Below are 25,451 nucleotides of genomic sequence, written 5' to 3'. Positions count from 1 at the left end.
CAGTTGCTCAGTTGTGTTGGACTCTTTGCTACTTCGTGGACTGCAGCATGTCAGGCGTCCATGTCTATCGCCAACTCCTGGAGCTTGCTCAAACTCATGTCCATCCAGTTGGTGATACCATCCAGCCAGCCCCTAATCTGTTGTCCCCTTCTCCTCCTGCCTTCAGTCTTTCCCAGCATCAGAATCTTTTCCAATGAGTCAGTTCTTCACATCAGGTGGCCAAAGTATAGGAGCTTTAGCTTCAGCATAGGTCTTTCCAATGAATATTCAGGACTGATTTCCTTTAGGATTGACTCGTTTGATCTTCTTGAAATTCAAGGGACTCTCAGGAGTCTTCTGCAACACCACAGTTGAAAAGCATCAATTCTTTGGTGTTCAGCTTTCTTTATGGTCCAACTCGCACATCCATACATGACTAATAAAAAAACCATAGCTTTGACTAGATGGACCTTTTTTGGCAAAGTAACGTCTCTGCTTTTTAATATGCTGTCCAGGTTGGTCATAGCTTTTCTTCCAAGGAGCAAGTATCTTTTAATTTCATGGCTGCAATCATCATCTGCAGTGACTTTGGAGCCAAAAAATAATAAAGTCTGTCACTGTTGCCCTTGTTTCCCCATCTATTTGCCATGAAGTGATGGGACCAGATGCCATGATTTTAGTTTTTTGAATGTTGAGTTTTAAGCCAGCTTTTTCACTCTCCTCTTTCACTTTCATCAAGAAGCTCTTTAGTTCCTCTTTGCTTTTTGCCATAAGGGTGGTGTCATCTGCACATCTGAGGTTATTCATATTTCTCCCTGCAGTCTTGATTCCAGCTTGTTCTTCATCCAGCCCAGCATGTCACATGATGTACCCTGCATTTAAGTTAAATAAGCAGGGTGACAATATACAGCCATGATGTACTTCTTCCCCAATTTGGAACCAGTCTGTTGTTCCATGTCCACTTCTAACTGTTGCTTCTTGATCTGCATACAGATTTCTCAAGAGGCAGGTCAAGTGTTCTGGTATTCCTCTTTCAGAATTTTCCAGTTTGTTGTGATCCACACAGTCAAAGGCTTTGGCATAGTCAACAATGCAGATGTATTTCTGGAACTCTCTTGCTTTTTCTATGATCCAAAGGATGTTGGCAATTTGATCTCTGGTTCCTCTGCCTTTTCTAAATCCAGCTTGGAAAATTTTGAGCATTACTTTGCTCGTGTATGAGATGAGTGCAATTGTGTGGTAGTTTGAACATTCTTTGGCATTGCCTTTCTTTGGAATTGGAATGAAAACTGACCTTTTCCAGTCCTGTGGCCACTGCTGAGTTTTCCAAATTTCCTGGCATATTGAGTACAGTACTTTAACAGCATCATATTTTAAGATTTGAAATAGCTCAACTGGTATTCTATCACCTCCGCTAGCTTTGTTCATAGTGATGCTTCCTGAGGCTCACTTGACTTGGCACTCCAGGATGTCTGGCTCTAGGTGAGTGATGACACCATCATGGTTATCTGGGTCACGACGATCTATTTTGTATAGTTCTGTGTGTTTTTGCCACGTCTTAATATCTTCTGCTTCTGTTAGGTCCGTACCATTTCTGTCCTTTATTGTGGCCATCTTTGTATGAAATGTTCCCTTGCTATCTCAATTTTCTTGAGAGATCTCTAGTCTTTCCCATTCTATTGTTTTCTTCTATTTCTTTGCATTTATCACTGAGGAAGACTTTCTTATCTCTGCTTGCTATTCATTGGAACTCTGCATTCAGATGCGTGTATCTTTCCTTTTCTCCTTTGCATTTTGCCTCTCTTCTTTTCTCAGCTATTTGTAAGGCCTCCTCAGACAACTATTTTGCCTTTTTGTATTTCTTTTTCTTGGGCATGGTCTTGATCACTGCCTCCTGTACAGTGTCATGAAACTGCATCCATACTTCTTCAGACACTCTGCCTATCAGATCTAATACCTTGAGTCTATTTGTTGCTTCCACTGTATAATCATAAGAGATTTGATTTAGGTCATACTTAAATGGTCTAGTGGTTTTCCCAACTTTCTTCAATTTAAGTCTGAATTTGGCAATAAGGAGTTCATGATCTGTGCCACAGTCAGTTCCTGGTCTTGTTTTTGCTGACTGTATAGAGCTTCTCCATCTTTGGCTGTAAAGAATATAATCAATCTGATTTCAGTATTGACCATCTGGTGATGTCCATGTGTAGAGTCTTCTCTTGTGTTATTGGAAGAGGGTGTTTGCTATGACTAGTGCATTCTCTTGGAAAAACTCTGTTAGCCTTTCCCCTGCTTCATTCTGTACTGCAAGGCCAAATTTGCCTGTTACTCCAGGTGTTTCTTGACTTCCTACTTTTACATTCCAGTCCCCTATGATGAAAAGGACATCTTTTTGGGGGGTGTTAGTTCTAGATATATGTGTGTGTATATGTGCGTGCATGCATGCTTAGTTGCTCAGTTGTGTCCGACTCTTGCTACCCCCATAGACTATAGCCTGCTAGGCTCTCTGTCCATTGGATTCTCAAGGCAAGAATACTGGAGTAGGTTGCCATTTCCTTCTCCTGTTATATATATATATATATATAAATTGAGTAATAATTAACATACCTTATTCATTGAATAACTGTAAACTTGTATTCTTTTACCAACATCTCTATTTTCCCCACCCTGCATCCCCTGGCAACCATTATTCTACTATGAGTTGTTGTTTTTTTTTTAAGATTCCCCATATACATTACAGCATGTGCTATTTGTCCTTTTCTGTCTGACTTATTTCACTTAGCATTATGCCCCCCAGCTTCATCCGTGTTGTCACAAATGAAAGGATTTCCTTCTTTTTCTAAGGCTGAATATTCCATCATGTATATATGTACATATATATACACACATTGCATTTTCTGTATCCAGTCCTCTGTTGGTGAATGCTCAGTTTCTTTCTATTCCTGGCTATTGTAAAATATGCTGCCGTGACCATGGGAGTACAGATTGTCTCCTCGAGGTATTGAGTTCCTTTCATTTGTGTATATACCCAGAAGTGGGATTGGTGGATCATCTGGTAGTTCTATTTTTAAGTTTTTTGAGGAACTTCTATGTTATTTTCCACAGTGGCTACATCATTTACATTCTCACTAGCAGTGCACAAGAGTTCTCTTTTCTCTGCATCCGTATCAGCATTTGATATCACATGTGGGGTGTTTTTTTTGGTTTGTTTTTGTTCTTAAAAATTTTTTAATATAAATTTATTTATTTTAATTGGAGGCTAATTACTTTACAATATTGTATTGGTTTTGCCATACATCAACATGAATCCACCACGGGTGTACATGTGTTCCCCATCCTGAACCCCCTTCCCCCCTTCCTCCCCATACCATCCCTCTGGGTCATCCCAGTGCACCAGCCCCAAGCACCCTGTATCATGCATTGAACCTGGACTAGTGATTCGTTTCACATATGATATTATACATGTTTCAATGCCATTCTCCCAAATCATCCCACCCTCACCCTCTACCACAGAGTCCAAAAGACTGTTCTATACATCTGTGTCTCTTTTGCTATCTCTCATACAGGGTTATCGTTACCATCTTTCTAAATTCCATATATATGCCTTAGTATACTGTATTGCTGTTTTTCTTTCTGGCTTACTTTACTCTGTATAATAGGCTCCAGTTTCATCCACCCCATTAGAACTGATTCAAATATATTCTTTTAATGGCTGAGTAATACTCCATTGTGTATATGTACCACAGCTTTCTTATCCATTTGTCTACTGATGGACATCTAGGTTGCTTCCATGTCCTGGCTATTATAAACAATGCTGCAATGAACATTGGGGTACACTTGTCTCTTTCAATTCTGGTTCCCTTGGTGTGTATGCCCAGCAGTAGGATTACTGGGTCGTATGGCAGTTCTGTTTCCGGTTTTTAAAAGAATCTCCACACTGTTCTCCATAGTGGCTGTAGTAGTTTGCACTCCCATCAGCAGTTTGAGGGTTCCCTTTTCTCCACACCCTCTCCAGCATTTATTGCTTGTAGACTTTTGGATCACAGCCATTCTGACTGGCGTGAAATGGTACCTCATTGTGGTTTTGATTTGCATTTTTCTGATAATGAGTGATGTTGAGCATCTTTTCATGTGTTTGTTAGCCATCTGTATGTCTTCTTTGGAGAAATGTCTGTTTAGGTCTTTGGCCCATTTTTTGATTGGGTCGTTTATTTTTCTGGAATTGAGCTGCAGGAATTGCTTATATATTTTTGAGATTAATTCTTTGTCGCTATTATTTTCTCCCATTCTGAAGGCTGTCTTTTCACCTTGCTTATAGTTTCCTTTGTTGTGCAGAAGCTTTTAATCTTAATTAGGTTCCATTTGTTTATTTTTGCTTTTATTTCCAGTATTCTGGGAGGTAGGTCATAGAGGATCCTGCTGTGATTTATGTTGGAGAGTGTTTTGCCTATGTTCTCCTCTAGGAGTTTTATAGTTTCTGGTCTTACTTTTAGATCTTTAATCCATTTTGAGTTTATTTTTGTGTATGGTGTTAGAAAGTGTTCTAGTTTCATTCTTTTACAAGTGGTTGACCAGTTTTCCCAGCACCACTTGTTAAAGAGATTATCTTTTCGCCATTGTATATTCTTGCCTCCTTTGTCAAAGATAAGGTGTCCATAGGTGCGTGGATTTATCTCTGGGCTTTCTATTTTGTTCCATTGATCTATATTTCTGTCTTTGTGTTAGTACCATACTGTCTTGATGACTGTGGCTTTGTGGTAGAGCCTGAAGTCAGGCAGATTGATTCCTCCAGTTCCATTCGTCTTTCTCAAGATTGCTTTGGCTATTCGAGGTTTTTTGTATTTCCATACAAATTGTGAAATTATTTGTTCTAGCTCTGTGAAAAATACCATTGGTAGTTTGATAGGGATTGCATTAAATCTGTAGATTGCTTTGCGTAGTACACTCATTTTCACTATATTGATTCTTCTAATCCATGAACATGGTATATTTCTCCATCTGTTAGTGTCCTCTTTGATTTCTTTCACCAGTGTTTTATAGTTTTCTATATATAGGTCTTTAGTTTCTTTAGGTAGATATATTCCTAAGTATTTTATTCTTTTCGTTGCAATGGTGAATGGAATTGTTTCCTTAATTTCTCTTTCTATTTTCTCATTATTAGTGTATAGGAATGCAAGGGATTTCTGTGTGTTGATTTTATATCCTGTAACTTTACTATATTCATTGATTATCTCTAGTAACTTTCTGGTGGAATCTTTAGGGTTTTCTATGTAGAGGATCATATCATCTGCAAACAGTGAGAGTTTTACTTCTTCTTTTCCAATTTGGATTCCTTTTATTTCTTTTTCTGCTCTGATTGCTGTGGCCAAAACTTCCAAAACTATGTTGAATAGTAGTGGTAAATGTGGGCACCCTTGTCTTGTTCCTGACTTTAGAGGAAATGGATCAATCCAAGGAGAAGATATAACAATTATAAACATATATGCACCCAACCTAGGAGCATTGCAATATGTAAGACAAATGCTATCAAGTATGAAAGGGGAAATTAACAGTAACACAATAATAGTGGGAGACTTTAATACTCCACTCACACCTGTGGATAGATCAACTAAACAGAAAATTAACAAGGAAACACAAACTTTAAATGATACAATAGACCAGTTAGACCTAATTGATATCTATAGGACATTTCACCCCCAAACAATGAACTTCACCTTTTTCTCAAGTGCACATGGAACCTTCTCCAAGATAGATCACATCCTGGGCCATAAATCTAGCCTTGGTAAATTGAAAAAAATTGACATCATTCCAAGCATCTTTTCTGACCACAGTGCAGTAAGATTAGACCTCAATTACAGGAGAAAAACAATTAAAAATTCCAATATATGGAGGCTGATCAACACGCTGCTGAATAACCAACAAATCACAGAAGAAATAAAAAAAGAAATCAAAATATGCATAGAAATGAATGTAAATGAAAACACAACCGAAAACCAGTGGGACACTCTAAAAGCAGTGCTAAGGGGAAAGTTCATAGCAATACAGGCATACCTCAAGAAACAAGAAAAAAGTCAAATAAATAACCTAACTCTACACTAAAGCAACTAGAAAAGGAAGAAATGAAGAGCTCCAGGGTTAGTAGAAGGAAAGAAATCTTAAAAATTAGGGCAGAAATAAATGCAAAAGAAACAAAAGTGACCAAAGCCAAAAGCTGGTTCTTTGAGAGGATAAATAAAATTGACAAACCATTAGCCAGACTCATCAAGAAACAAAGGGAGAAAAATCAAATCAGTAAAATTAGAAATTAAAGTGGAGAGATCGCAACAGATAACACAGAAATACAAAGGATCATGAGACTACTATCAGCAATTATATGCCAATAAAATGGACAACTTGGAAGAAATGGACAAATTCTTAGAAAAGTACAACTTTCGAAAACTGAACCAGGAAGAAATAGAAAAGCTTAACAGACCCATCACAAGCATGGAAATTGAAACAGTAATCAGAAATCTTCCAGGAAACAAAAGCCCAGGTCCAGATGGCTTCACAACTGAATTCTACCAATAATTTAGAGAAGAGCTAACACCTATCCTACTCAAACTCTTCCAGAAAATTGCAGAGGAAGGTAAACTTCCAAACTCATTCTATGAGGCCACCATCACCCTAATACCAAAACCTGACAAAGATGCCACAAAAAAAGAAAACTACAGGCCAATATCACTGATGAACATAGATGCAAAAATCCTTAACAAAATTCTAGCAATCAGAATCCAACAACACATTAAAAAGATCATACATCATGACCAAGTGGGCTTTATCCCAGGGATGCAAGGATTCTTCAATATCCGCAAATCAATCAATGTAATACACCACATTAAGAAATTGAAAAGTAAAAGCCATATGATTATCTCAATAGATGCAGAGAAAGCCTTTGACAAAATTCAACATCCATTTATGATAAAAACTCTCCAGAAAGCAGGACTAGAAGGAATATACCTCAACATAATAAAAGCTATATGACAAACCCACAGCAAACATTATTCTCAATGGTGAATAATTGAAAGCATTTCCCCTAAAGTCGGGAAGACAAGGGTGCCCACTTTCACATGTGGGTTTTATAATTGCTATCCTAGTACATATTAGTTGGTATTTTATTCCTGGTTTTAATTTGCATTTTCCTAATGATTAGTTATGCTGAGCACCTTTTAAGGTACCTCTTGGCTGTTTGTATGTCTTCTTAAAAAAAAAAAATCTCTTTAGGTCCTTTGTCCACTTTTAACTGAGTTATTATTTCACTATTGAGTTGTATGAGTTCTTTGAATATTTTGGATACTAACCCCTTCTCAGATACGTGGGTTGCAAATATTTTCTCCCCTTCTGTTGGTTGCCTTTTCATTTTATTGATGGTTTTCCTTTGCTGAGCAGAAGATTTTTGGTTCTGATGTAATCCCATTTGCTTACAATGAATAACACATGACTTCAATCCCTATGGCATTTACAGTCCGTTCAAGATATCTGTTCTAAAATAGTGTTGCAAGCAACATGCACCAGAGTGAGAGGTCAGAGTGGACTTCTTGTTATGTTTACTTTTCCTTAAAACTGTTGATCATTGTTAGATGGCATTTTAACCCATCTTGTTGTTGTATTTTTAGGTATAAGAAAAGCACTACCTCCAACACCAGCACCAGAAATAAAGAAAGTAGGTGGTCTTTAACTTTTGGAAGTGATGAAAGAGATAGTCATTCATTCATGTGTAACTTTTTGCGACCCATGGACTGTAGCCTGCTAGGCTCCACGATCCGTGGGATTTTCCAGGCAAGAACATTGGAGTCAGTAGCTATGCCCTTCCCCAGGGGATCTTTCTGACCCAGGGATCGAACCCACATTGCAGATAGCTTTTTTACTGTCTGAGCCACCAGGGAAGCCCCTAACTTTTTTAAGCATGTGTTTACCAAGTGTGTTTTTGTTCAGTCCTGTGATGTTGCCTCCTGCATGGATCATATGAGAAATGGATGCTACTGCTAAGTCACCTCAGTCGTGTCCGACTCTATGTGACCCCATAGACAGCAGCCCACCAGGCTCCCTCGTCCCTGGGATTCTCCAGGCAAGAATACTGGAGTGGGTTGCCATTTCCTTCTCCAATGCATGAAAGTGAAAAGTGAAAGTGAAGTCACTCAGTTGTGTGCAACCCTTAGGGACCCCATGGACTACTGCTAAGTCACCTCAGTCGTGTCCGACTCTATGTGACCCCATAGACGGCAGCCCACCAGGCTCCTCCATCCATGGGATTTTCCAGGCAAGAGTACTGGAGTGGGGTGCCATTGTCTTCTCCTCAGAAATGGATAGATTATGGCTTAACTTGATTTTTTTTGGTGTCAAATAATATTTATTTAAGTGTATCAGAAATCATCACTGGGGGCCCTATTATCATCTGGCATTCTGCCTATATTTTGGCTTTGAATATTATTCAAGCAGTGTGGGACTTTAGAGGAATATTTCAGTCTTGAGACCACAGTATTATGACAAAGGAATGACTCTAGTGATTTAATGATATACCTATGAATAGTGGAGTATGGTAGAAAACGCATATACTTTGGACTTGGGAGGGACCTGATCCAGCACGAATCTGATGTGGGTGACTTTAAACCATTGTTTCCTTAGTTATAAAGTGGAAATTATATATGCTTATGGAATTAGTACTAAGAATAAATGAGGATGCAAATGAACTTATTTGCAAAACAGAAACAGACTCACAGAGGAAGGAAACATAGGGTTACCCAAGGGGAAAGGCGGGGTATGGGGGTAAATTAGGAGTTTGAGATTAGCAGATAGGAACTATTATATATAAAGTAGATAAACAGCAAGGTCCTACTCTATAGCATAGGGAGCTGTATTCAGTATCCTGTAATAAACCATAATGAAAACAATATGAAAAAGAGTATATACTGAATCACTTCGCTGTATACCAGAAACGAATGCAGCATTGTAAGCTAACTATGTGCTATGCTGTGCTTAGTCGCTTAGTCATGTCCAGCTCTTTGCAACCCCACGGACTGTGGCCCACCAGGCTTCTCTGTCCATGGGGATTCACCAGGCAAGAATACTGGGGTGGGTAGCCTGTCCCTTCTCCAGGGGAACTTCCTGACCCAGGAGTCAAACTGATGTCTTCTGCATTGCAGGTGAATTCTTTACCAGCTGAGCTACCAGGGAAGCCCAACTATATATTTCAATTTAAATAATAAAAAACAGAATAAATGAGAAGAAATATGCCAGCTATGTACTTAGAGTGTACCTTGCACATAGTAGGCATGAAGAAGTAGATTCCTTCAAGTGGGAGACCTGAGAAAGTAGGTCTTTTTCCCATTGTAGGCCGTTAAATGGTGGATCTGCTTCTAGTCGTTATTTCTACTCACATTCTACCCTTGCCTCTCCCTGGTAAGTTAATCCTGACACCGAGAAGAATCCTTTTGATATTTAAAGGCAGTTTTTGCTCTTGTCCTGTATTCTGAAACCCATGAGAGGCCCAGTAGCATCAATATCCTCAAACTCATGTGCGGAGAGTCCGCAGCTTATTTTAGGTAGAGTTTATTCTGTGGCAGTATGCAGTGGCTTAGTGTTTTACTTCACACCCAGTTTCACATGGAAGACTAAACTTTCACATTTCCATTTCTTAGCGAAGGCCGCCTCCACCAATTCCGCCTGAAGAAGAAAATGGTGAAGAAATAGTTGTAGCCATGTATGATTTCCAAGCGACGGAAGCACATGATCTCAGACTAGAGAGAGGCCAGGAGTATATCATACTGGAAAAGAATGATGTTCATTGGTGGAAAGCAAGAGATAAATACGGGTAGGTATTCCCTCCCTGTGGACGATACACAGTGGGTGGCTGGGAGTTAAATACTGAGTGAGAAGATGATAATCTGTAACTGTTATGTAGTGGAGACCAGTTCAGCAGCCATAAATGAAAATATACATTATTACCTTTTAGTAGCACAGTGTATTCTTGGTGACTCAATAAGTGTAAATGGATCAACCACTTCTTTCCAGATATTAGAATCCATTACACTGGTCTATTTCTCATCCATTGTATGTTTGAATTTGATTGTTTTTATCTTGGGGGAAATGACATTTTAGGTCTCTTCCCGTCCCCCTCCCCCTCAAAGTAAATAAGTAATCTTAGATTGGTTGTAGAAAGAAAAAATGTGAGTGTGTGTCTGTCTATATGTATGTGTGTGTGTGCCTATGTCTAAAATACATACATTCAAGAAGTTTAAAAAAAACATTATTTATACTGAATAGGATTTAAAGAGAATAATCCTTTCAACCTTATTACTGGTAAATAGTGGGTAAATATGATAAACATTGCGGGGGGGGGGGGCTGTATCTTAAGCTTCATTAGGAAAGCTCTGTATCCTGTGCTTACCTCTGTAGTATAACCCTGTTTTTATTCTGAGTTCCTGTGAATAAGAAGAGGAGGACTTTTTGTCCTGATTAGAGCATTCAGTTCAGTTCAGTTCAGTCGCTCAGTTATGTCCGACTCTTTGCGACCCCATGAATCGCAGCACGCCAGGCCTCCCTGTCCATCACCATCTCCCGGAGTTCACTCAGACTCACGTCCATCGAGTCAGTGATGCCATCCAGCCATCTCATCCTCTGTCGTCCCCTTCTCCTCCTGCCCCCAATCCCTCCCAGCATCAGAGTCTTTTCCAATGAGTCAACTCTTCTCATGAAGTGGCCAAAATACTGGAGTTTCAGCTTTAGCATCATTCCTTCCAAAGAAATCCCAGGGCTGATCTCCTTCAGAATGGACTGGTCCCTTCATGCAAATCCACTTTCTTACCTCCTGCCCCACCCCCAGTTGCAGGGTCACTGCTGGAGAAGTAATGGAAGCTTCTGGATTGGGCAGGGCCCGTGTCTGCTGCTCACTTCTTAGTAGTGGTACATCTCCTGAGTGCTGTGCATTAGTACCTTTATGGAAACCTGTTCATCTATGTTTACAGGAAGATCATCACTGCTTTTTTTTTTTTTTGCCAAACAAGATTTTTTTTTTAAATTATAGACATATCCAAAAGATATGTAATAGTTTAATGGAGCCTCTTGCCACTTGACTTCAGAAACTGGTCAGTCATAATTTTAAAATCTTCCCATTAAAAAAAAAATCTTCCCAACTGTTCCTTTTTTTTTTGAGTATTTAAAAGTAGATTCAAATCATCATGAAATTTCACCCCCAAGTTTAATTGTGAAAGATTTTTTAAAACAACTGCTGTGTCATTATCATGTGTGTGTGTGTTAGTCGCTCAGCCATGTCTGACTTTCTGTGCCCACCAGGCTCTTCTGTCCATAGAATTCTCCAGGCAAGAATACTGGAGTGGGTAGCCATTGTCTTCTCCAAGGGATCTTCCCCACCCAGAGATTGTACCTGGGTCTCCTGATTGCAGGCAGTTTCTTTACCATCTGAGCCACCAGGGAACCCCAACATTGTAACAGAATAATAATTTTCCCTAGAAGAAGAGTACAAATAAAAGCCCAGATATCAAATATTTAAATATTTATAAGTCAAGCTGATAAACTGGTGAATAAGATATAATTTATCCTCCAACTTGACAAACATACCTTCAAAATGACAAGGAAAGCAAAGTTTGGCTTGGAGTTCCGTGCCAGAATGTGACAGTGCACAGAGGGCTGGCCATCTCCCCAGGGTATTGCCCTTCTCCCTTCCCTTCTGTCCCTGGTTCCGTCTCACATGCACCATGTGCATCTCCCAGCTACACATCCAAATTCTGTCCATTTGGTTGGCAAAAGCCACCTCCCAGCTTGGTCACTGCCTGGACCTGGGCTGGAGGAGTGCATGCAAGCAGCATCATTTGGTTTTCAGAGAATGAAACCCCTTGGAAAGGCGCATGTAGGACTTGGCAATAGGCAGCGAATTCTGAGGCCATAGTTTCAGATGATGGTCCAGCTGAGGAATGGTGGATTTTAGCATTCTCTCGAAAGTGTGAGGTCAGAACAGGGGCCCTTCTGGCCCAGGTTTAATTCTGGTTTCCCTTGATTAGCTCTAATCTGTAATTTTACAGTTTACTCAAGATTAAAACAAGGTCCACACAATGCATTTTGGCTGATATGTCTCATGTCTCTCTTTTATTCTACAACAATCCCTGTCCTTTTCTTCCCCCATTTTTGATTTATTGATGAAACCAGATCTTTTTCTCTATAGTGAGCCACAATCTAGATTAAGCTATTTTCTTCCACATGGTGTTGTTTAATATGTATCTATGTCCCGTGTATCTGGTGGTTCCACTTCTTATGATGCCAAGGTTACGCAGGTATGTTTGTCAACTTTATTCCTCCATCATAAAATTTTTCGTCAATGTTTCACTTAATGATTTTAGCATCCATTGATGATTATTGCTTAGATCGATTATTTCACTAAGGATAGCAAAATGGTGATTTTTCTAATTCTGATGACCAAGCTTCCTCTGCTGATAACAGTGTTAACCAATACTTTTAAAAGTGTTATTATGGATACTTTTGGGCTTCCCAGGTGGCTCAGTGGTAAAGAACCCACCTGCCAATCAATGCAGGAGACGTGGGTTCACTCCCTGGGTCAGGAAGATCGCCTGGAGAAGGAAATGGCAATCCATTTCCAAGTATTCTTGCCTGGGAAATCCCATGGATAGAGGAGCCTGGTGGGCTACAGTCCATGCGGTTGGAAAGAGTCAGACATGACTGAGCGACTAAACAGAAGGAGAAGCATGGATAGTTTCATATTTGTTTTTTTCCTATTGCAGTCATTATTCTTTTTTGCTTGGATTGTCCCATCATGCGTCAATGGTAGCTATTTTTGTTAGGGATCCTTTTAGCTTTTCTTTCTCAGCTTTCTTGCTTTCTGAATAAAATAAAAAAGCTCAGTTTCATTCTTGTGTTTTTCCTGGTCAAACCTGCACTTTGCCATTTCCCCATAGAGTTCTGGCTCCTTTTCATATGAAATAATATTTAAAGACAACAGGTGGGGTACTAGGATTCTATTGCTGCTGGATTGTCCTTGCTTCTAGGCCTTTCTTAGTGCACAGAGCCACATATATACACTCTTATGTGTGCATATATTATGAATTGTTACTAACAGTTCAAATTCAGAATTACAGCATTTTTACTCAGAAATTTTATACATATATCTCTTTTTCTGCTGAAATTCTTGGCTCCAGCCAAGATTCTACCTACTCTGATTGCTCCTTAAACTTTAATGTGCACAGGAGTGATCTAGGGTAAAAATGCAAGGTTCCCTGGCCCCACACAGGCCTCCTCAGTTCATGTCTCTTGAGTAGGACCCAGGAATTTGTCATTTACCGAGCGACCAGATGATGCTGATGTAGATGTTAGGGATTACACTCTGTGAAAGCGTGCACTGCACAGACTGTCGCGGTGTTGCAGTGGCAGTTGTTTTCATCCAACACTGCCACTTTCCTGAAGTGGTGGTTTCTTTAAAACATCCCCAGAAAGTGTGAATTCAAGAGAAGCACCATAGAACGTTAGGAAGGGCTCTGAACTGAGTCACAAGTTCAGAATTCACATTCTGACCCTGTTGCTGACTAGTTCTGAGCCCTTGAGAAAGTCTCAGTCTTCCTTAGCTTTGGTTTCCCCCACCAAAAAGTGGGTACAAGAATGTCTACCTACCTTAGAATTTTTGTAAGGATCCAATGAGGAAGTCCTTTGTAAAGCATCAAATACTGCAGATATATTGACTTATTGAGGGTCAGCCAATCTTTCTTATAAGCTTTAGGCAATATTATACTTTAATTATTACAGAAGGGCAGTAATTTTCCTCTTAATACTCTGTCAGTTGAATAATTTCAGTTTATCTAAAGTATTTTTCTCATTTCTAGGAGTGAAGGATATATCCCAAGTAATTATGTGACAGGAAAGAAATCAAACAACTTAGATCAATATGAGTAAGTAAAAGATTATTTTGTGAATGTGGAGAACCAGACATTGTTTTTCTTTTCCCAATTATGTGAGGCATCTGGGAGACTAATGGTTATCTTTAACCGTCTTTATAAGGTGATGCCAACTTATTTTTAACTCAGTTGTCTAAGATGGTAAATGATGCTGTAAGAATTAGTTTCTATTATACACTTCACCTGAACATACTATGTGTGAATCAAGTTACAGAAGTGAATATAATTAAATTGATTTTAAACAAATCACAGCTTAACTGGCTTTGAAATACAGCTCATTGCTCATTCATTTAAGAAATGAAAATAGAGTTTTCTAGAGTTGCCTTTAAAAAAGCATTTGATTGTGTATTTTTTCTAACTATAATAATATGTGATTATTGTTTTAAAATTGTTTGAAAATATGAAAAATGTTAATAAGGAAAAATTATAAATCAACTAGATCTGAACTCTGTCAACATTTGTATATTTTCTTTCAGTCTTTTTACTGTTTTAAAAAAAACAGAATCAAGCTGTATATACTATTTTATATCCTGTTTAATTCACTTAACAGTATATTATTTCCTCATACCATTAAATGTTCTTCAAAAACATTTTCATAATTGGACTATATTTCATTCTTCAAATATTTACTGAGACCTTAGCATATATCATGCACTGTGTGAGATCTTAAGGAGTACAAGCAGGCATATAGCCACATGGATGTGCAGTAATTTATAAAATCATTTTCTTATTTGTGTGGCATGAATGTTTTGGCGTCTTTGCTATGTGAAAATACTGGGATACCTCTTTCTGCTTATTGTTTTAAACTAGCTCTTTAAAAACCTACGTACTGGGCTAAAGGCTAGTTTTGAACCTCTTAAGACTTCTAAAGCATGCTGTCAAATTACTTTTCAGAGAAAGCAAGTGGGCTGCTGTTCATACGCCCACTAGCAGTGTGTGGCCAGGTTTTAGTGAGAGGCTCAAATATACCAAATCCTGTTTGTGGTCACTCTGAGGTGGTATTTTGATGCTTCATTCACTTCTTTAAAAACACCATCACCACCACCTCCAACACAAAGCTGTTTCCTCTGTCCATGTCACTTCCTGTAACATGAGTATACCTTAAAAGTCTAGAAAAGGATTGACGGATTCAAAAGTCATAGCTCCCAGTGGTGTGACCCCTTCAAAGGTGTTTTAGAAGTAGATGAGGGTATAAAAAACATGTGACTAAAATAGTGTTTTTGCTCTGAAATAAGTTTTAGGAAAATAGAGCATATCTTTAGAATTTAGGGAAGATGCTAAAAGTAGAAACTTGGACCTGATTTTAAAGGGATCTGGTAGAGAAGTGACTGATAATTTGAGGAGGGAAGTGCTTGGAAACCAGATAATCCTTATCTGAATGTAAGACTATCCTCTGTGACTCACGGGATTACCCATAAGTGTTTTAGGAAGTTTATGATGCGTTGCCATGCATTTTTTGGGTGCCCGACTCCACCTCTGCATGATTAAGGGTACTTGTTGTGGGAGCCCCCTCAGCTGGCTTCCGCCCAAGGTTGGGGATACCATGTGGCAGGGTGCCAGTTCTGGCTGCATGAGAGATGAAAAACCTGTTCTCAGTGCTGACTCCTGCTGTCTTTCCATGCCACAGTTGGTGTTAGATTTTGCTAAAGCCCGTCTTGTAATACATCTTAAATGTCTCCAAGATTAAAAAACCTTTTGCCAGCTGCTGAATCAAGAGCAATAAGGAGTTCATGATATGAGCCACAGTCAGCTCCTGGTCTTATTTTTGCTAACTGTATAGAGCTTCTCCATCTTTGGCTGCAAAGAATATAATCAATCTGATTTTGTTGTTGGCCATCTGGTGATGTCCATGTGTAGAGTCTTCTCTTGTGTTGTTTGGTGAGGTTGGTTGGAAGAGGGTGTTTGCTATGACTAGTGTGTTCTCTTGGCAAAACTCTGTTAGCCTTTATCCTGCTTCATTCTGTACTCCAAGGCCAAATTTGCCTATTATTCCAGGTGTTTCTTGACTTCCTACTTTTGAGTTCCAGTCTCCTATAATGAAAAGGACATCTTTTTTGGGTGTTAGTTCTAAAAGGTCTTACAGGTCTTCATAGAACTGTTCAACTTGAGCTTCTTCAGCATTACTGGTCAGGGCATAGACTTGAATTACTGTGATATTGAATGGTTTACCTTGGAAACAAACAGAGATTGTCATCTTTGAGATTGCCTCCAAGTACTGCATTTCAGACTCTTTCACTGACTATGATGGCTACTCCATTTCTTCTAAGGGATTCTTGCCCACAGTAGTAGATATAATAGTCATCTGAGTTAAATTCACCCATTCCAGTCCATTTTAGATCACTGATTCCTAGAATGTCAATGTTCACTCTTGCCATCTCCTGTTTGACCACTTCCAATTTGCCTTGATTCATGGACCTAACATTCCAGGTTCCTATGCAATATTGTTTTTTACAGCATCCAACCTTGCTTCCATCACCAGTCACATCCACAACTGGATTGTTGTTTTTGGTTTGGCTCTGTCTCTTCTTTCTTTCTGGAGTTATTTCTCTGCTGATCTCTAGTAGCATACTAGGCACCTACCAACCTGGGGAGTTCATCTTTTAGTGTCCTGTCTTTTTGCCTTTCTTACTGTTCATGGGATTCTCAAGGCAAGAATACTGAAATGGTTTGCCATTCCCTTCTCCAGTGGACCACATTTTGTCAGAACTCTCCAGCAAGACCCATCTGTCTTGGGTGGCCCTACATGGCATGGCTTAGTTTCACTGAGTTAGACAAGGCTGTGGTCCATGTGACTAGATTGGCTAGTTTCTGTGATTGTGGTTTTAGGCTGTCTGCCCTCTGATGCCCTCTTTCAGCTCATACTACTGAGAAACGCTGGGCTGGATGAAGCACAAACTGGAATCAAGATTGCCGGGAGAAATATCAATAACCTCAGATATGCAGATGACACCACCCTTATGGCAGAAAATGAAGAAGAACTAAAGAGGCTCTTGATGACAGTGAAAGAGGAGAGTGAAAAAGTTGACTTAAAGCTCAACATTCAGAAAACTAAGATCATGGCATCCGTTCCCATCACTTCATGGGAAATAGATGCGGAAACAGTGGAAACAGTGACAGATTTTATTTTGGGGGGCTCCAAAATCACTGCAGATGGTGACTGCAGCCATGAAATTAAAAGATGCTTGCTCCTTGGAAGGAAAGTTATGACCAACCTAGACAGCACATTGAAAAGCAGAGACATTACTTTGCCAACAAAGGTCTGTCTAGTCAAGGCTATGGTTTTTGCATTAATCATGTATGGATGTGAGAGTTGGACTCTAAAGAAAGCTGAGCGCTGAAGCATTGATGTGTTTAAACTGTGGTGTTGGAGAAGACTCTTGAGAGTCCCTTGGACTGCAAGAAGATCCAACCAGTCTACCCTAAAGGAGATCAGTCCTGAGTGTTCATTGGAAGGACTGATGTTGATGCTGAAAGTCCAATGCTTTGGCCATCTGATGTGAAAAACTGACTCATTGGAAAAGACCCTGATGCTGGGAAAGATTGAAGGCAGGAAGAGAAGGGTATGACAGAGGATGAGATGGTTGGATGGCATCACTGACTCAATAGACACGAGTTGAGTAAACTCTGGGAGTTGGTGATGGACAGGGAGGCCTGGCGTGCTGTGGTCCATGGGGTCACGAAGAGTCGGACACGACTGAGCGACTGAACTGAATTGAACTGAACTGAACTGAATCAAGAGCCCCTCTGCTGTTTGTTTGGGGGCAGGAGGAGTCCCAGGCAATGGTTGTCCCCTGGGCTGGGCTCAGGACTGCCAACCTACAGCTCCCGGGGTGTCAGCACCCTGGTTCTCACCTCTACATCAGGTCCCAGTTGGGGGAGGACAGAACCAGCAGAAGTGCTGCAGGAAAGAAACTGGACTCACTGTTGTTGTCAGGAATATGTTCCTGATGGAAGCACATTAAAGGAAGAAGGTGACAGAAATGCAAGGGCCCTTAGGCGGGAATAGTCCAGGGCAAGACTTAACGGGTGATCCAGAAGGCAAGGCCCAAATTGAAAACTGGTTAAGATTTATAGGTCATTGATTGGTTGTTTTCTTTCTTTTTTTTTTTTTTTTAAATTTATACCTGTTGCCTCTTTTTTTATAATTTACCCAGCCCACCCTCCCCAAGAAGCTTGGCTAGGATCCTTCCTTTCCAGAAAGAACTCAGTATCCCTAAATCTACTTTTCCCCTCGATTCAGACACCACCATGAAGTCCTGTCCCTTTAAGTGTTTGAAGTGACTAGCCAATCTGAAACCCTCATTCCCATTAGGGTTTTGATATCTAAGAAAGGAATGACAAGTTACTTACAAATCCTGGATGTTATTCCTAGAGATATATTGTACCTTGACCAAGGGGAACTGACTGACCTCCTGTAGGTATCTGTGTACCAGTCTTGTGAGAGATGCGTGTGCTGGCTTCCTAGAGCTGTAGCTCTCCTCCTCACCATGTGTGCTTCCTCACATTCCCACCCTGTGCATCGTTCTTTCCCTCTATCCTTTCCCTCTTGTCTCTCCCTCCTTGCCCGGTGACAGCTATCATAGAGGAGACAAAGAAGCCACAAAGAACCGTTAGGAAATGCTCACCAAGAGCCACAAGTTGATTCATCTTTTGATTTGCTCATCACTGCCTCCTGTTTTCCTTCCTTCAACATACACTTCAGTGTCTATTTAGAGTTTCTATTCTAGGGAAAGAGAGCATCCTTTCTGGAGAACCTGCAAATGCCATAAAAATGACTGCTTAGGACAGGATTTGTGCTGTGAATTCCTTTTCTTTCCTTATTTTCTTTATCCCTTCCTAGGAGCTTGAATATACTAAGTGAGGAAAGGACCTGTTTTTTTTCCCTCTGAGTTTCTTACATCTAATTCCTCTTGAAAGCCATAGTCTAGTTTTACCGACTACTTGCATGTGAATGTGAGACTAAACCTCCATTGTTTACTCTTGCTGTGAGAATATGGGCTTGGATCTTCTCTGATTAATTACTGCTGCTAAGTCGCTTCAGTGGTGTCCAACTCTGTGCAACCCTAGGTGGCAGCCCACCAGGCTCGCCCGTCCCTGGGATTCTCCAGGCAAGAACACAGGAGTGGGTTGCCATTTCCTTCTCCAATGCATGAAAGTGAAAAGTAAAAGTGAAGTCGCTCAATTGTGTCTGACCCTTAGTGACCCCATGGATTGCAGCCCACCAGGTTCCTCCATCCATGGGATTTTCCAGGCAAGAGTACTGGAGTGGGTGGCCATTACCTTCTCCGATTAGTTAAGAGAATATTTTTTAGTCTTTCAGATCCTGCTGGTTTATAATGCGTAATGAGAGCTCTAGTTACTGTTCTTAAGACTGTTTTTAAGAAGATAAATATTTTCTCTATCAATGAGAAAGCTTTAGGGACAGGCAGAATCCAATCTGTTCTCCTTTTTTTTTTTTTTTTAATGTAAACCATTTTAAAAGTCTTTAGTAAATTCGTTAACAATGTTGTTTCTGTTTTATGTTTCTTTTTTTTTTTTTTCGGTTTCAAGGCACGTAGGATCTTAGCTCCCCAATCAAGGATCAAGCCCCCAAAAAAACAAAAAAAAGGATCAAGCCCACACCTCCTGCATTGAGAGGTGAGGTCTTAACCACTGGACAGATGGGGAAGTCCCCTCCTCCTTTATTTCATTTTTCAGTTTGCTTTCAGAAATTGATCAGAACTATAGCTTTGTTGAATGTGGTCCCAGTTCATAAAGTGGGGTCCACAGAAATGAGATCTTAATACCCACAATTCTGAGGCCTGGTTAATCATTTCAGGCTCCAAATAAAATAAGTTACCGGCTTGTACTGAGATTAGAATTTGTGTTTGGCTGCTACAACTGCCTAAAAGAATCTTGACAAAAAAAGATCTTATGTTTTTTTTCTTTGTATTTTTCTCTTCCTCAGTCAGGAAAGGCCTTTGTATTTGCCCGTCTCGTGGTATTTGCTGGGCCAAAAGCAGGTGCTCATCCTCTTATAAAAGCCTGAAACAGTGATAAAAAAATTCATGTGTTTAGAGGGGCCAAGCTAAGTTTTATAATATTGGAACCCTCAGGAAATATGACTGGTGGAGGGTTCTGCCCACAAAAGGCCATCTAAAACAAAACAACAGAGAACAAAAACTCAAGTGTAAAGCTGATAATTTGAGGGACTTATCTAGTAGTTCAATGGTTAAGGTTCCATGCTTCCTACATGGGGAGGGATGTGGGGGCGGTGGGAGGTGTGGGCATGGATTCCTGGTCGGGAATTAAGATTCCACATGTCACACGGCCAAAAAAATAAATAAACCTGACAATTTGAGTTGATCTTCTTTGGCCAACTTGCTCATAGTCCCATGGAGAGATTGAGCTGCAGAAAGCAAGGGAAGGGGTATACTTCTGAGTATGAAGTGGGAGATGGCAGTATCCATCTTTCCTTAGAAAAAAATTTCCCAGGGGTTAAAAGGGGCGCTGATATGCAGGGGCTTAGCACAGAGTGGGTAGGGCAGGCGCCGCTGCTTGGCCCTGGCAGAATTCTTACAGCACACCTGAGGAGGCTACCAGGGGTTAGGACTATGCTAGAAGCAGTACGTCTGGAAGACCCAGGAGGCCTCCTCTTCTGTTTTGCTCTGTTTCTTTCAACGCTTGGGACCTTTGTGAAGTTCACTAGGGGAGTCTTCATGATAAGCTGAGATGAAATCTACTGCCTGTTGGTGGGATGGAGGCTTGGGATTAGATTTAATTTGAATTAAAGACAATATTGTAGTGACATTTCCTGCATATTTGAGTCTGTGGGGTAAAATTCATTCTTGCTGTTATTATAATAGTGAAAAATTAGAAATGATTTTTATGTTAACTAATAAAGAAGAGCTTAAATAAATTATGGCACATCCAGAATGTGAACTATATTGCTTTGCAAAGATGTGTGTGATACACTGTTAAGTGAAAAAATCCAGGTTCTGATACAACAAGTATAGTTTGATCTCACTTTAATAATGAAAATGAGAATGTTAGCATACATATGGGTCTTTATAAAAATATGGGTAGAAAAAGGCCACAAGTATGTACATCCAAATGTTACTAGTGGTTTTCTATTTTATAGAGAATATGCATGATATCTTGTTCTTATTTATTGTTTGTCAATGGTGAGCAGTATTGCCTTGCTAATTCTAAAAAAAAAAAAACAGAACAATTAAAATACCTCAGGTTTTAAACATATCTTTTTCTGTTCAGATGGTATTGTAGAAATATGAATAGGAGCAAAGCCGAGCAACTCCTTAGAAGTGAGGTAAGTGTTTGTACTTGTTTTGTGGGTTTGGTTCCAGCACAGAATCAATTGAAATGAATTCCTGATTAGTAATTCCACCTACCTCTGTGACCAAAGCCTAAAAAAATACCGTGATGTAAGTACAAAATTTTTTTTTAAGTCATTTAAAAGTGAAGGCTGCTATATTTGTTTCCTGGGGCTACTGTAAACAAAGTACCACACACTGAGTGCTGTGCTAAAGTACCACAAGCAGGAGTTTGTTGTTTCACGGATCCGAAGGTTAGAAACCTGAAATCCAGCTGGTCAGTAGGTGGGGCTCCTTCGGGGGCTGTGAGGGAGGGATCTGAATGAGGCCTCTCTCCCTTTCTCCCTGTGGTTCTTCCCTCTGTGCGTATCTGGCTCTACGTCCAGATTTCCCCTTTATAAGGACTCCAGCCACATAGAAATAGGGCTCCCCGCCCCATGGCCTCATTTTCTCTTGATTGCCTCTGTAAATCTCCACCGAAGGTCACATTCTGAAGTACCAGGGATCAGAACTCCAGTGTGTGTTTTTCAAGGGGGGAAAAAACTCACTATTGTTCAGTCGCCCAGTCATGTCTGACTTTTTGCGACCCCATGGACTGCAGCAGGCCAGGCTTCCCTGTCCTTCACTATCTCCAGGAGTTCGCTCAAACTCCTGTCAACAGATTTATAACAGTGGATAATAGCTATACATGGCCAACATTTTCTTTACTGTTTCTTACTGATTTATCATTTGCTACCTTAATGTTAGTACTTATATGTAGTTTTCTTTTTTGCCTCAAGTTGTTTTAAAACAGTTTTAACATCAATCTTATATGCTGTCTTTTATAAATGAAGTGTTAACACAGTATTTAGTTGCCTTTAGAAATGTGCTAAAATTCTTGCACTTTAGAAAGAATTACAGTGGCAAGATGAAATCTAGTTTAGAGGAAGCTAAGTGGACTGAATAAGGAGACCCATCCAAGTCTAGCTGTGACTTTTCTAGTCTGTTTTTTACATCTGTAAGGCAGAGATGTTGTATTAAAAGATGGCCTCTACAATTCTCTGAATTTATGACCTAGTTATTCTATTTAGTAATAGTTCTTTTAAGCCTGTGCTTTCTCATTTTATCTCCTGCTTATTATCCCTAGTTGAGGTTTGGTTGGGTTGGGTGCTTATTGCTTATTTCTTGTAGTTTATGTTGAGAGAGCAGTACATGCATGCATGCTAAGTTGCTTCAGTTGTATCTGACTCTTTGTGACCCTATGGACTGTAGCCTGCCAGGCTCCTCTGTCCATGGGATTCTCCAGGCAAGAAAACTGGAGTGGGTTGCCATTTCCTCCTCCAGGGGATCCTCCGGACCCAGGGATTGAACCCATGTCTTTTACATCTCCTGCATTGGCAGGCAGGTTCTTTGCCACCAGTGCCACCTGGAAAGCCCATACTGGAAGAGAGCAAGAGCAGGTGATCATGCTTGATTCAGACATCAAATTGCCAACATCCATTGGATCATCGAAAAAGCAGAGAGTTCCAGAAAAACACCTACTTCTGCTTTATTGACTATGCCAAAGCCTTTGACGGTGTGGATCACAAAAAACTGGAACATTCTTTAAGAGATGGGAATACCAGACCACCTTACCTGCCTCTTGAGAAATCTGTATGCAGGTCAAAAAGCAACAGTTAGAACCAGGCATGGAACAACAGACTGGTTCCAAATTGGGAAAGGAGTATGTCGAAGCTGTATATTGTCACCTTGCTTGTTTAATTTATATGCAGAGTACATCATGCAAACTGCTGGGCTGGTTGAAGGACAAGCTGAAATCAAGATTGCTGGGAGAAATATCAATAACCTCATATACACAGATGATGCCACCCTTATGGCAGATAGCAAAGAGGAACTAAAGAGCCTTTTGATGAAAGTGAAAGAGGAGAGGGAAGAAGTTGGCTTAAAGTCTAGCATTCAGAAAACTAAGATCATGGCATTTGGTCCCATCACTTCATGGGAAATAGATGGAGACACAAAGGAAACAGTGACAGACTTTATTTTCTTGGGCTCCAAATCACTGCAGATGGTGACTGCAGCCATGAAATTAAAAGACATTTGCTCCTTGGAAGAAAGCTATGACCAACCTAGATAGCATATTAAAAAGCAGAGACATTACTTTGCCGACAAAGATCCGTCTAGTCAAAACTATGGTTTTTTTATTAGTCACGCATGGATATGAGAGCTGGACTCTAAAGAAAGCTGAGCACCGAAGAATTGATGCTTTTAAACTGTGGTGTTGGAGAAGACTCGAGAGTCCCTTGGTTTGCAAGGAGATCAAACCAGTCGATCCTAAAGGAAATCAGTCCTGAATATTCATTGGAAGGACTGATGCTGAAGCTGAAACTAAAGGAAATCAGTCCTGAATATTCATTGGAAGGACTGATGCTGAAGCTGAAACTCTAATACTTTGGCCGCTTGATGCAAAGAACTGACTCATTGGAAAAGATCCTGATGCTGGGAAAGATCGAAGTCAGGAGGAGAAAGGGACAGCAGAGGATGGGATGGTTGGATGACATTTCTGACTCTACTGACATGAGTTTGAGCAAGCCTCGGGAGTTGGTGATGGACAGGGAATTCTGGCATGCTGCCATCCATGCAGTTGCAAAGAGTCAGACACACCTGATTGACTGAACTGAACTCAGCTGATGCTTGATTCATATGACATGTCACCTCTCTTCCCATTCTGTGGGTGGCTCCACAGTGAAAGGCCGCTGTAGGGCAGTGGGTACCTAGAAGGCTTAGGGTCTAAATCCTGGTCCTGCTGTTTACTATCTGTTTGACTTGGGGCAAATTTCCAACCTTTCTGTGCTTCATTTTCTCACCTGTAAACAGGTAAGGGGATAATAGTACCCACCTCCAAAGACTGTTTGGAGGATTGAGTAGGTCCACATATAACATAAGAGTAAGTTTTCAATAAGTGTGTGTTTTACTCGGGCCTTCCTTGGTGGTCCAGCGGTTAAGACTCTGCTTCCCCACTGCAGTGGGCACCTGGTTGATCCCTGGTTGGGAAACTAAGACCTCATATGCCACACAGTGTAGCCAAAAACAAAAGAAAATAAGCAAGCAAACAAACAAAATGTGTATTACTAGAAAATCTTCCAGCAAAGAAAAGGAATAGCTTCATAGAGTGAAATCATTTCCGGGAAATTTTGTGTAAGCAAATAATGTTAAGTAACTCAGGGGAAAAAAAGTTTTACTGACCAATAAATTATTATGATCATTGTCCCTAATTGTTCTTATCAGATTTATTTTGGGGGCTTTATTTCATTCCATTGTCTTTCCTAGGAATAAGGACAAACTTTTATTTTCATCTGCTAGGCACACTTCCCAAGCAGGTTCAGTGATGGAGACTGACTGTGGCGTTATTGGTGGAGAGGTGTTTGAGGTTCCTAGCTTCTGTTTCTTGCTCTTTGGCTTAGAACTTGATGAGGATTTATCTTTTGACCATTCAGTGTGTTTCTGCCTTTTGGTTTTCTCTGCTTAACTTGCTTGTGCTTCCGTCTCTCCTTTTGTAAAGAGTGATATTTAACATAGATTTCTAGGAGAATTAAGGACTTTTTAAAGTGTTTCTATAAAGAGCACTGAGATATTTACAGGAAAAATGCTATGTGGACAAAGATGATATTGAGCTAGGATTCAGGACTTCTAGCAAATATGAAAAATGTATGAAATGAAACCCAGTTGTTAAGAAATACCTTTTTCAGTAACTGTTTCCCCAAATGTCCAGGAAGTAAAGGAATTGCAAAACCTTGTCTGTCAGGGTCTGAAAAGGCCCTGAGAGATTATCTTGTTGAAATGTCTCCTACTAGTGTGTGTGTGAAGAGTTGCAACTGTGGGGAATTATGAGTGTGCTTTCTTTAACTAATCTCACGGTCCAGTAATGTGAAGTGAAAGGTCACGTGGATGACTTACCTGTTGGTAAATTGTGCTTCTCCAGCCAGATTTTCTAGGCAGAGGATAATAATCATAAACTCATAAGATGGGGTTATTGGATCTTCTGTATGGTGTTGATATTGGATTGACATAAAATTTTTCTTAACTTGGATTTTAGGATAAAGAAGGTGGTTTTATGGTAAGAGATTCCAGTCAACCAGGCATGTACACAGTCTCCCTTTATACAAAGTTTGGCGGGTAAGTAATCTCTCTCTCTTTTAATTCAGAATCTTTGAATACAGTTCTTATATAGTTTGCA

At 40.0% G+C, this 25,451-nt stretch overlaps 1 protein-coding gene across 1 annotated transcript in view; it reads left to right on the top strand.

Moving 5' to 3' along the window:
* TEC (tec protein tyrosine kinase) overlaps positions 1-25,451 on the top strand; it is a 155,303-nt gene that overhangs the window by 111,078 nt on the left and 18,774 nt on the right. Inside the window, exons 6-10 of the mRNA XM_068974837.1 lie at positions 7,629-7,675; positions 9,651-9,823; positions 13,857-13,922; positions 21,180-21,234; positions 25,311-25,390. Of these exons, the coding sequence (XP_068830938.1) occupies positions 7,629-7,675; positions 9,651-9,823; positions 13,857-13,922; positions 21,180-21,234; positions 25,311-25,390 (421 nt within the window). The remainder of the gene's footprint in view (positions 1-7,628; positions 7,676-9,650; positions 9,824-13,856; positions 13,923-21,179; positions 21,235-25,310; positions 25,391-25,451) is intronic.

The sequence above is a fragment of the Capricornis sumatraensis genome, chromosome 7, assembly GCF_032405125.1.
Source record: "Capricornis sumatraensis isolate serow.1 chromosome 7, serow.2, whole genome shotgun sequence".
NCBI lineage: Eukaryota > Metazoa > Chordata > Mammalia > Artiodactyla > Bovidae > Capricornis > Capricornis sumatraensis.
The sequence above is the reverse complement of the archived record's forward strand: the minus strand, read 5'-3'. Positions and strand labels throughout refer to the sequence as shown.